The following is a 12,953-nucleotide window of genomic DNA, read 5'->3' as shown; positions in this document are numbered from 1 at the left end:
CATATTCAACGATGACTTTAGTGATCGACTGAACCATTCACATACGATACCGATTCCTTTTGTCACGCGATATTTTACTTGTCCGAGGTTTGATCATCGGTATCTCTATACCTTGTTCAACCTCGTCTCCTGACAAGTACTCTTTACTCGTACCGTGGTATGTGGTCTCTTATGAACCATTCATATGCTTGCAAGCTAATTAGACGACATTCCACCGAGAGGGCCCAGAGTATATCTATCCGTCATCGGGATGGACAAATCCCACTGTTGATCCATATGCCTCAACTCATACTTTCCGGATACTTAATCCCACTTTTATAACCACCCATTTACGCAGTGGCGTTTGATGTAATCAAAGTACCTTTCCGGTATAAGTGATTTACATGATCTCATGGTCGAAAGGACTAGGTAACTATGTATCAAAAAGCTTATAGCAAATAACTTAATGACGTGATCTTATGCTACGCTTAATTGAGTGTGTCCATTATATCATTCACATAATGACATAACCTTGTTATTAATAACATCCAATGTTCATGATCATGAAACGATGATCATCTATTAATCAACAAGCTAGTTATACAAGAGGCTTACTAGGGACTCCTTGTTGTTCACATAACACACATGTATTAATGTTTCGGTTAATACAATTATAGCATGGTATGTAAACATTATCATAAACTCAAAGATATATTATAATAACCATTTTATTATTGCCTCTTGGGCATATCTCCAACAGAGAGGTCTCCGGAGACCGGAGATGCCGAAGAAGGGGATCCCCTTCCAGAGGCTGCCAGCGTCAGGGATCTGGGACGGAGGCGGGCAAGCACTTGGGCCCGGGGCCCCTACCCCGGCCCTGCACACGGCAGCCAGAAGGCCACCCTGCCCGGCCTCGTCAGAATTGCCGCCCGGAACCGCCGCGCCGCCATGGCCGCGCACGCCCCCGCGTCGGGTCGGAATCGGCCCCCCGAAGTCCGATCTGGCCCTGCGCGCGTCGCCCGCCGTCGACCGCAACGAAACGCCGCCGCCGCGAGCACGCCCAGCACCTGGAGCCTCCTCGCCGCGGACGAGCCGTCGCGCCACCGCGCCCCCGACCAGCACGGCGCCCCCGGCGACAGCCTCGGCCCGCGCCGGCACCGCCGCGCGAGGGGGAAGGAGAGGCCTCGCCGGCGCCGGCGCCCCGGGGCTTTGCCCGGCGACGCCTGCTGGCGGCGGCGAGGGGGGGAGGAGGAGGAGGAGGGTGGGAGGAGGAGGCGGCGCCTAGGGTTTCGCCCTGCCGCTCGCGGGAGCGGGCAGGGACGAAACGGGGTTCTACTATCATCATAGTGATAATGGAACAGCAACGTAAGTTGAGCAATACCCTCCTCATTTCTGAGTATCTTTCATACACTTGTACAGCAAAGCAACAAACCCAGTCAAAAGTCGAGGTTGTCACACATGCAGAGGACTCTACGCCATCGGTACATAACTCACATCTCACTATGTAGCAAGTGACAGTGCATTATATTTGATCAAGTTGACCTTGGACGCTTCCTCGGGTTATTATATCCACTTCTGTTGCGAGGTTTTGATACATCCACTTGGACACCGGCCGAAGCATCCATGGAACGTTCCAATGTTACAATCTAGTGATGCAGAAAATATTTAGTATCTCCCCGGTACGGTGTTGGTGAGAATCCTTCTGCATGAGCACGTGTTTGGGAGAAAAACTTCCACACAAAGCATTTCCGATGGATGCACCATATATGTGCAGTCGTCCAGAACTCCAGAGAAACCACACCACCAACACAAGATCGATCTTTTTTCTTCAATAAAGGGAATATATCTATACCTAATAATAAAGGGAGAAGCGTTTCCTCGGTTTGGTCCGTATGATCTAAGGTTTCTGCCAAAAAGTTTCGTCAACGCTTTTTTTTGGACCGTTTTGCCCTCCCACCGAACTACATAATACGCACCACGTTACATACCGTTTCGTTGTTTGTGGATAGAAGAGGAAAATCACCTCGCTCCTGGGCGATTGGTCGCTGGTGCGGGCCTTGTTATGTACCATGGGCTGGCCCAGTTAAAGAGCACCTTCACGGACGGTCACTTCGTGATTTCTTCATATATCGCTGGGTGTGAGCTTCCCTATGTCGTGGAATAGTCCCACCTCGTTCCGTTGCAACAAGTTCTACCGCTTCATATACGTGAAATTGACCGAATCAACAAGCCGCCTCAGGATTAACAAAAGAACAAGAGCTGAATCCCATGTGCTGATGCCTAAGAGATGACCAGGACGCCTATGAGATGATTCCAATTAAGCTGGATTCCGTGAGATATGCAACGACGGCTGGAGCCATGCCTATATGCCCAAGAAAGGCGGAGGAGAGAGAGAGGTCGAGAGAGAAAAATGGAGCGATTTGTTGCAAGTTCAGGAAACCTGCCATCCATAGAAAAATTGATCCGTCCCACGATAACGCCGAAGGGGTCCGTCCTTCAGCCGTCGCGCGGCCGCCTCCGGACTCAACGGCACCACCTCGCGCATGGCTCCGCTGCCCAACCTCGCGTGCTCCCTGCGCCTCCCGTCCTCGGCGAGATCCGCCGCGCCCGGCGACCTCCCAGTCTCCACCGCCTGCTAATTTGGGAAAGAGACACAAAGATTAGGCTGTTACTGTTAGGTGATTCTTTTTTATTTGTGTGAATCTTGTACAAATGGAAGATGCCAGGTTTCACTATATCGAGTCCCACTGGCTCACTATGTTCGCAAGTTGCCTCGAATCTACAAGCGGATCTGGAAATCAAACAAGCAGCACCACTGTTCTTTGATCTGAATGACAGTAAGGAATTGAATTTTCCATTGTGCTGAACCCCATGTTTTCTTTCTAGGTAGGCAAAAAATAACTGCTGGTAATGGTATTTTCAGTATTTTGGAAATACCGGCGAAGATTTGTCAAACTAATTTACTATTTTATTTAGAATTCATGAAAAATAAATAAATTTAAGCAGATTATTTGAATACCGAAAAATTGTGTTCGCTATATTTTTCTCGGTGTGACCGGTTAAATCAGTTTTCGGCGAAATATCGGAAACCTGATATAACCTAGCTGGTGGTGTTGTGTGCTTGCATAAGTAGGATGTATGTGGGCGGCAGCTGGTCGACGAACCAGACGGGGATACTTTTGCCTTTGCTCCGTAGCGAAGCACGGGCGTTGTCCTAGTTAATATCAAAAAGATATCAATTACACAAAGCCTCTGCAACAACGCACCACCCTAATGACACTACGGATGCACACAGCCAAAAAAGGAAAAGAAAACTAAGAAACAAAAGTTCCGCTACAGTATCTCGGGCCTAACGATAACAATACATCCACCGCTAAGATAACACATGAAATACTCTCCAAAAACGACGCCTGCAAGAAGGAAACAGTGCTCTAACACCGTCGTCGCCCGATCAACGATCTTAGCTTTTCACCCTGAATATAGTACACAAGATCGATCTATCACTGAGAAAGAATCCTTGATCGATGGACGGAGGAGGCGACGAGGAGCTGAAGGTGCTGGGCTCGTGGGCGAGCCCGTACGTGGCGAGGGTGAAGCTGGCGCTGCACCTAAAGGGCGTCCACTACTCGTACGCGCGCCGAGGAGGACCTCGCCGACAAGAGCGACCTCCTCTCCTTCGCTCCAACCCGGTGCACAAGGCGCGCGGTGCCCGTGCTCATCCACAACGGCAGGCCCGTCTGCGAGTCCCAGGTCATCATGCAGTACCTCGACGAGGCCTTCGACCTTCCCCGGCGTCGGCCCGCGCCTCCTCCCAACCGATCCCTACGAGCGTGCCGTCGCCCGCTTCTGGGCCGCGTTCGTCGAGGACAAGCTGCTGGTGCCGTGGGGGATGGTGCTGAGGGCGGGGGCGGACGAGGAGAGGGCGCAGTGGACCAGGCAGACGGTGGCGGCGGTGGGTACGCTGCAGGAAGGCCTGAGCGAGTGCTCTGGGGGCAAGGGAAACTTCTTCGATGGGGAGTGCGTCGGGTATGCATGTCGATGTCCTGCTGGGAAGTAACTTTTTCCTAAGATCATTTTGATATATTATACATTTTTTCCGACGTCGTATGCAAAAATTAATGCCATTTTATCTTTTTTCTAAACTTTTTTATGTAAAAAAGTCAAAATTTTAAATTTGCTAATTCTCCCTAACATTAGGTTGCGTAACATACTGGAATCTCAAAAGATTTTATTTTTTAAATTTGCTATCATTTTCTTTTATATTTTACAAAGCTAAAAAAAGACGATCGGGGGTTTAGTCCCGGTTGTTAATACCGGAGGCAGCCTGCCGCCGCCCCTTAGTCCCAGTTCGTAATACCAACCGGGACTTAAGGTTCCAAACAAATCGGGACTAAAGACTTTCTAGGATGAATCGGGACCAATGCCTCCCATTAGGCCTGGTTCGTTTTTAAGCCGGGACTAAAGCTCCCAGGGGTGCTGGACGAAAGCCCAATTTTCTACTAGTGTGATGAGGACATCCCTACTACACCACTACCCCCGTCATTGATAAATGAAGATGAACCTGCTGTGAAGCTCAAGTCCAATGAAGTTCGGATTGGACCAATTACAAGGACTCGTGCGAAGCTACTTAAACAACAGGTGAACTTGTTTCTAAACGGTACTTTGATTGATGAGAACTTTATACTGCCTAAGTCCTATTACTTATGTATCATCAGGTATCAAGAGAAGACAAACATCGCACGAGGAGTAGAGGAGCAGTTGGACATGAAGACGGACGTCAAGATGGACGTGAAGCTGGACATGGAGCTGGACATGAAGATATCTCATGGACGCGCGAGGGAGGAGCGGGAGGCATGCGCGAGGGGAGAAGACGACGTCCAGGCCGGTCCAGCACCCGGTTAGACCGGCCTCCAGACCGGCCAGCCCGGTCCCTGGCCCGGTTGACCGGGCGCCAACTGGATGCATCGTACCGGACCAAAACCGGACGAATTTTGCGAAGTTTCCGGTTGCCTCCCGGTTGACCGGACGCCAGACCGGCCGATCCGGTCCCTGGCCCGGTTGACCGGATTCCAGACCGGATCCGTCCGAGTCTGTCTCGACCAGATCTATTCTGGGTCGGTTATTTTTGTATCTTTTCGACCAGGAGTCGTCCCGGACACCTATATAAGTGCCCAGGACGCCCCCTAGCAGCTTTAGACCACGTTTAAGATAAACCCTAGTTCTTAATTGTTTGCTCTAGCAAAACTATTGAATCCCTACACCATATTGCTTGATATTGTGTAGATCCTGAAAAAGTCTTGTGTGATCTGCTGTTCCATTGGGAATTAGACGGTTGCAACTTACCACTTCGTGGTCGGCGACTACGTGCGCAAGTGTGTGGAGTTGCGAATATCTTGCAGGGTTGAGAGCTGTTGCATTGGCGACAGGGACCAATCGAGAGATCTCGTTGCGTCATACAAGTTATCATCCACTTCATCGTCGTGTTTCTCCGCTGCCATCACCCCGTGATCATCATCACCACCGTTGCTTACTGAGAAGATCGGGCCACCCCATATCATCTTGGTATCAGTTTTCCAGTTTTCCTCGGTAAGCCATCCACAATCCACCCCATAGTTGAGTTGTGAGTGTTTTCCTATCCAGAAAAAGCCATAAAAAGTTAGGGTTAGGGTTTGCCATAGCCTTAGATTGCACTAATTTCAAGTTTTAGTTGCTTTTCGTAGTTGTTTTTGCGTATCTTTTCTTTCCATCTAGTCTTTTAGGGTTTGAGTTTACTCTATCATCTTGTGTTACTTTGTCGTCTAGTGTCAGTTTTTGTTACTCCGAGTCCACATAGCGTACAGTGTGTTTGTTCCCAACCATAGACACAACCTTTCGATATAAAGTGACTAGGAACTTCCCTAGAAGAGACTAGTTTTACCGCTCGACAGGCTGCTCGTTAGGTTTTTGGTGCTTTGCATATTTCTGTTGGCCGTGTTATCAAGGAGTTGTGTCAGAAAATCAAAAAAAGAGAGAAAATTGAAAAGAAGCAAAAAGAGCTACATAGCTGCGTGTGTTCCACAAAAAGAAAAATCAAAAAAGAAAAGTGAAGTGCTAGTTGAATCAAGTGAAGGCCTAAGTTTACTTTCCTGCACCCGTAGTTGAGCAATCTTGTGCCTGTCTCGTTGAGCTTTGCTAGCGTCTCTCTAGAGCATTGCAACCTTTTCCACATATAGTTGCATTGCCCCATTATATCACCTTGTGTGAGTATCATTGGTTATCTACGGTCAGCGCTCGAGCTTGTTATTGGTGCAAATAGGTAGCCTACCTACAGCCCCACATATACCCTGCTTTGTCGTGTGATTAGTTCTTATACCCTTGATATTCGCTTCGCTACATCCGTGCACTAGTTGTCTCTACAAGTGGTAAGCAACACTAATTTACTTTGGAACGGTAAGATCTCCTTTTCTTATCAGTTTTGAGTGAGTTGTGAGCGTACCACCATATATTTTTGATTTAGTGCACTAATCTACTAACGATGTCTGCTAGTGATCATAAAATTGTTAACCAGGAAAACAAGAGTGCTGCAGATATCATCACATGGAGGGAGTATGAAGCTCTTCGTAATGAGATGCGATGTGAATTCCGCGCTCAGGACGAGGTGCTTAATGGGAAGATTGACGAGATCTCCCAAAAGCTGGATGCTACTCATGTGACCGTCACTACAATGCAAGATCAAATGACGGATGTACAACGCAGTCTTGCTGATTTGCGCTTAGCTGTTGAGAATTTGACCGCGCAACATCAACAAGAAGATGACGATGATCCTGAGCTTTAAGATGACGCACACAATGCTCGTGATGCGCCACGTGGTAATCGTCCTCGCGGTTGGGCTCCACTTGGCCGCAATGGTTGTGGACAAGATGAGAAAGATGGTTTGGGTAAGCCCAAGTTTTCTATACCCAAGTTTGAAGGAGGCGCTGATGTTGAAGAATACCTCACTTGGGAGCTCAAGATTGAGAAGTTGTGGAGCTTACATCCACATTATACTGAAGATCGGAAGATCAAGCTTGCTTCTTCCGAATTTGATGGCTATGCTTTGCGTTGGTGGGATGCTTTTGTTCGTAACCGCGAAGAGGATCGTGAGCAACCTATACGCACCTGGCGTGCCATGAAGGAGGCGATGACTTCTCGCTTTGTGCCTACAAATTACTTGCGGAATATATATGATAAGCTGACTCTTTTGAGACAAGGTGTGAAGACTGTGGATGAATACTACATGGAGATGGAGATGCTTATGCAGCGTGGCTGTGTCCGTGAGTCTCTCGAGATGACAATGCAGCGTTTCCTCAACGGTTTGAAGTATGATATCAAAGGTGTAAGAGCAAAATTCACACCCCAAGTTTTGTGTGTTTGATGACAACACTTGAGTAATCTCACCGTGTGCCTTGAGTATCATTGTTAGATTTGCAAGAGCACGGTGACCTCGCCGGACGCGTCAAGATCGGAAGACTGAAGCGTAGTTGATAGGTTTTCTAGTTTTGTGTGTGTTTAGCGAGGTAACAATGTTGGAGAGAAAAAGAGAAGAAAACCAGATTTAGCCAGGCCGGTACTACCGGTACCTGTAGCGGTAGTACCGCTACCCCTACTGGTACCGCCGTCTGTACCGCTCTGAGTCTGCACTGATCCGTCCCCAGAAACACGCTGCGGTACCCCTGGAGTACCTAGGGCGGTAGTACCGCTCACGAGCGGTAGTACCGCTCCAGGTACCGCTTAGGTACCGTAACCGCGTTACGGTCGTACCGCTTTGGTACCGCCCTGGTACCGCTTCGAGTCCAGTAAGGTTGGGACCCTGTTGCGGTACCACGAGCGGTACCTCGTGCGGTAGTACCGCTCTGTGTCCTTTGACCAGATCTGGATCGAATTCAAACTCAGAGCGGTAGTACCGCTTACCCCAAAGCGGTAGTACCTCTTAGGCCAAATCTGGACATAACGGTTGGATTTGGAGGAGCCTATTTAAGGGCCCCTTCTTCCCCAACACGATTTTATCTCTTCCCCCTCTCTCTCCTCCATTGTTGCTGAGCTTAATCCTTGAGGATCTCCTTCCCCATCCAACCAATCTTGCCCAAACTTTGAGGATAGGTGGAGGAGACCCCGATCTATAGTTCTACCAAGAGAGATTTCACAAATACTAGCTATTCCTTAGTGGATCTTGATGGTAGGGTGATACGTCTCCGACGTATCGATAATTTCTTATGTTCCATGCCACATTATTGATGTTATCTACATGTTTTATGCACACTTTATGTCATATTCGTGCATTTTCTGGAACTAACCTATTAACAAGATGCCGAAGTGCCAGTTGCTGTTTTCTGCTGTTTTTGGTTTCAGAAATCCTAGTAAGGAAATATTCTCGGAATTGGACGAAATCAACGCCCAGGGGCCTATTTTTCCACGAAGCTTCCAGAAGTCCGAAGACGAGACGAAGTGGGGCCACAGGGTGCCCAAACCCTAGGGCGGCGCGGCCCCCCCCCTTGGCCGCGCCGCCCTGTCATCTGGGGCCCCCTGTGCCCCCTCCCGACTTGCCCTTCCGCCTACTTAAAGCCTCCGTGACGAAACCCCCGCATCGAGAGCCACGATACGGAAAACCTTCCAGAGACGCCGCCAACGCCGATCCCATCTCGGGGGATCCAGGAGATCGCCTCCGGCACCCTGCCGGAGAGGGGAATCATCTCCCGGAGGACTCTACGCCGCCATGGTCGCCTCCGGTGTGATGTGTGAGTAGTCTACCCCTGGACTATGGGTCCATAGCAGTAGCTAGATGGTTGTCTTCTCCCCATTGTGCTATCATTGTCGGATCTTGTGAGCTGCCTAACATGATCAAGATCATCTATCTGTAATTCTATATGTTGCGTTTGTTGGGATCCGATGAATAGAGAATACTTGTTATGTTGATTATCAAAGTTATATCTACATGTTGTTTATGATCTTGCATGCTTTCCGTTACTAGTAGATGCTCTGGCCAAGTAGATGCTTGTAACTCCAAGAGGGAGTACTTATGCTCGATAGTGGGTTCATGCCTGCATTGACACCGGGACGATGTGAGAAAGTTCTAAGGTTGTGTTGTGCTGTTGCCACTAGGGATAAAACATTGATGCTATGTCTAAGGATGTAGTTGTTGATTACATTACGCACCATACTTAATGCAATTGTCTGTTGCTTTGCAACTTAATACTGGAGGGGGTTCGGATGATAACCTGAAGGTGGACTTTTTAGGCATAGATGCAGTTGGATGGCAGTCTATGTACTTTGTCGTAATGCCCAATTAAATCTCACTATACTCATCATGATATGTATGTGCATGGTCATGCCCTCTTTATTTGTCAATTGCCCAACTGTAATTTGTTCACCCAACATGCTGTTTATCTTATGGGAGAGACACCTCTAGTGAACTGTGGACCCCGGTCCAATTCTCTTTACTGAAATACAATCTACTGCAATACTTGTTCGACTGTTTTCTGCAAACAATCATCTTCCACACAATACGGTTAATCCTTTGTTACAGCAAGCCGGTGAGATTGACAACCTCACTGTTTCGTTGGGGCAAAGTACTTTGGTTGTGTTGTGCAGGTTCCACGTTGGCGCCGGAATCCCTGGTGTTGCGCCGCACTACATCTCGCCGCCATCAACCTTTAATGTGCTTCTTGGCTCCTCCTGGTTCGATAAACCTTGGTTTCTTTCTGAGGGAAAACTTGCTGCTGTGCGCATCATACCTTCCTCTTGGGGTTCCCAACGAACGTGTGAGTTACACGCCATCAAGCATATTTTCTGGCGCCGTTGCCGGGGAGATCAAGACACGCTGCAAGGGGAGTCTCCACTTCTCAATCTCTTTACTTTGTTTTGTCTTGCTTAGTTTTATTTACTACTTTGTTTGCTGCACTAAATCAAAATACAAAAAAATTAGTTGCTAGTTTTACTTTATTTGCTATCTTGTTTGTTATATCAAAAAAAAAAACACAAAAAAATTAGTTACTTGCATTTACTTTACTTATTTCATCATGTTTCCTTTTAATTTTACCACAAAAGACATACCGGTAGGACGTGGGTCTATAGTTGGGAGAAATAATATAGAAGAATTTTTCAATCATGTTAGTACCATTGAAAGTTTTGAAGATAGACACTTGGTAGACCTTGCGCCTACTTATGAAATTGCTGCTGCGCATTTAGTTCGCCTGTTGGAAACTAAATTTGTTAATCTTAATCCTATAATCCAACACATGTTTCTCACACTTGGTGATATGGAAGAAGGGGAAAAGAAAGATTTTGTTTTAGAAACCCTTCTTAGAGAATTTGGTGGTCTAGCAAGAGAAGCTAGAAAGGTCTTTGCTAAATTTAATATGCTTGGTTCTCATACTAATTTTGTTAGCCTCCTTGAAAAGATGGACATGGATAGAATAAGATACACTAATAATATTGATGATGGTGGGGAGATCAAAGCACCAATACCATGTAAACTCTTAGCTATGAATGATGCACTAGAAAATAACTATGCTTGGCTTGTTCCTGAAAATTTGTTTGATGAGAGTAGCACGCCTAAGACTAATGAAAAGGGAGATGCCAAAACTTATGTATCTAATATACTATGCCTGGTTGAGAAAACTCCGCACCCCGCTGAGAATGCACCACCCTTCGATAATACTTGATGCACATTTTCTGCGCCTAGCTGAAAGGCGTTAAAGAAAAGCGCTTATGGGAGACAACCCATGTTTTTACCTACAGTACTTTGTTTTTATTTTGTGTCTTGGAAGTTGTTTACTACTGTAGCAACCTCTCCTTATCTTAGTTTTGTGTTTTGTTGTGCCAAGTTAAGCCTTTGATAGAAAAGTAAGTACTAGATTTGGATTACTGCGCAGTTCCAGATTTCTTTGCTGTCACGAATCTGGGTCTACCTCCCTGTAGGTAGCTCAGAAAATTAAGCCAATTTACGTGCATGATCCTCAGATATGTACGCAACTTTCATTCAATTTGAGTATTTTCATTTGAGCAAGTCTGGTGCCATTTTAAAATTCGTCAATACGAACTGTTCTGTTTTGACAGATTCTGCCTTTTATTTCGCATTGCCTCTTTTGCTATGTTGGATGAATTTCTTTGATCCACTAATGTCCAGTAGCATTATGCAATGTCCAGAAGTGTTAAGAATGATTGTGTCACCTCTGAATATGTTAATTTTTATTGTGCACTAACCCTCTAATGAGTTGTTTCGAGTTTGGTGTGGAGGAAGTTTTCAAGGATCAAGAGAGGAGTATGATGCAACATGATCAAGAAGACTCAAGCGTCTAAGCTTGGGGATGCCCAAGGCATCCCCTTCTTCATCGACAACATTATCAGGTTCCTCCCCTGAAACTATATTTTTATTCCATCACATCTTATGTGCTTTTTCTTGGAGCGTCGGTTTGTTTTTGTTTTTTGTTTTGTTTGAATAAAATGGATCCTAGCATTCACTTTATGGGAGAGAGACACGCTCCGCTGTAGCATATGGACAAGTATGTCCTTGGTTTCTACTCATAGTATTCATGGCGAAGTTTCTCCTTCGTTAAATTGTTATATGGTTGGAATTGGAAAATGATACATGTAGTAATTGCTATAAATGTCTTGGGTAATGTGATACTTGGCAATTGTTGTGCTCATGTTTAAGCTCTTGCATCATATGCTTTGCACTCATTAATGAAGAAATACATAGAGCATGCTAAAATTTGGTTTGCATATTTGGTTTCTCTAAGGTCTAGATAATTTCTAGTATTGAGTTTGAACAACAAGGAAGACGGTGTAGAGTCTTATAATGTTTTCAATATGTCTTTTATGTGAGTTTTGCTGCACCGGTTCATCCTTGTGTTTGTTTCAAATAAGCCTTGCTAGCCTAAACCTTGTATCGAGAGGGAATACTTCTCATGCATCCAAAATACTTGAGCCAACCACTATGCCATTTGTGTCCACCATACCTACCTACTACATGGTATTTTCCGCCATTCCAAAGTAAATTGCTTGAGTGCTACCTTTAAAATTCCATCATTCACCTTTGCAATATATAGCTCATGGGACAAATAGCTTAAAAACTATTGTGGTATTGAATATGTAATTATGCACTTTATCTCTTATTAAGTTGCTTGTTGTGCGATAACCATGTTCACTGGGACGCCATCAACTATTCATTGTTGAATTTCATGTGAGTTGCTATGCATGTCCGTCTTGTCTGAAGTAAGAGAGATCTACCACCTTATGATTAAGCATGCATATTGTTAGAGAAGAACATTGGGCCGCTAACTAAAGCCATGATCCATGGTGGAAGTTTCAGTTTTGGACATATATCCTCAAATCTCAAATGAGAAAATTATTAATTGTTGTTACATGCTTATGCATAAAAGAGTAGTCCATTATCTGTTGTCTATGTTGTCCCGGTATGGATGTCTAAGTTGAAGAATAATCAATAGCGAGAAATCCAATGCGAGCTTTCTCCTTAGACCTTTGTACAGGCGGCATAGAGGTACCCCTTTGTGACACTTGGTAAAAACATGTGCATTGTGATGATCCGGTAGTCCAAGCTAATTAGGACAAGGTGCGGGCACTATTAGTATACTATGCATGAGGCTTGCAACTTATAAGATATAATTTACATGATGCATATGCTTTATTACTACCGTTGACAAAATTGTTTCATGTTTTCAAAATCAAAGCTCTAGCACAAATATAGCAATCGATGCTTTTCCTCTATGGAGGACCATTCTTTTACTTTCAATGTTGAGTCAGTTCACCTATTTCTCTCCACCTCAAGAAGCAAACACTTGTGTGAACTGTGCATTGATTCCTACATACTTGCTTATTGCACTTATTATATTACTCTATGTTGACAATATCCATGAGATATACATGTTACAAGTTGAAAGCAACCGCTGAAACTTAATCTTCTTTTGTGTTGTTTCAATACCTTTACTTTGAATTAT

The 12,953-nt window shown here is 45.6% G+C and overlaps 1 protein-coding gene across 1 annotated transcript; it reads left to right on the top strand.

The window, feature by feature from the left end:
* The first annotated feature begins 3,503 nt into the window (after positions 1–3,503).
* Positions 3,504–4,036, top strand: LOC127340433 (probable glutathione S-transferase GSTU6). Its single transcript, XM_071827677.1, has 2 exons — positions 3,504–3,607; positions 3,742–4,036. The coding sequence occupies exons 1-2, from the start codon at positions 3,504–3,506 to the stop codon at positions 4,034–4,036; spliced, it is 399 nt and encodes a 132-aa protein (XP_071683778.1).
* The last annotated feature ends 8,917 nt before the right edge of the window (positions 4,037–12,953 follow it).

Source organism: Lolium perenne, chromosome 3, assembly GCF_019359855.2.
Source record: "Lolium perenne isolate Kyuss_39 chromosome 3, Kyuss_2.0, whole genome shotgun sequence".
Taxonomy (NCBI): Eukaryota; Viridiplantae; Streptophyta; class Magnoliopsida; order Poales; family Poaceae; genus Lolium; species Lolium perenne.
The sequence above is the reverse complement of the archived record's forward strand: the minus strand, read 5'-3'. Positions and strand labels throughout refer to the sequence as shown.

What these genes read in the sequence shown, in the direction of transcription:
- LOC127340433 (XM_071827677.1), top strand. Translation starts at nt 3,504, where the DNA reads ATGGACGGAGGAGGCGACGAGGAGCTGAAGGTGCTGGGCTCGTGGGCG. An exon ending in CTAAAGGGCGTCCACTACTC is followed by an intron (nt 3,608 to 3,741) that starts GTACGCGCGCCG and finishes GTCATCATGCAG; the next exon opens with TACCTCGACGAGGCCTTCGA.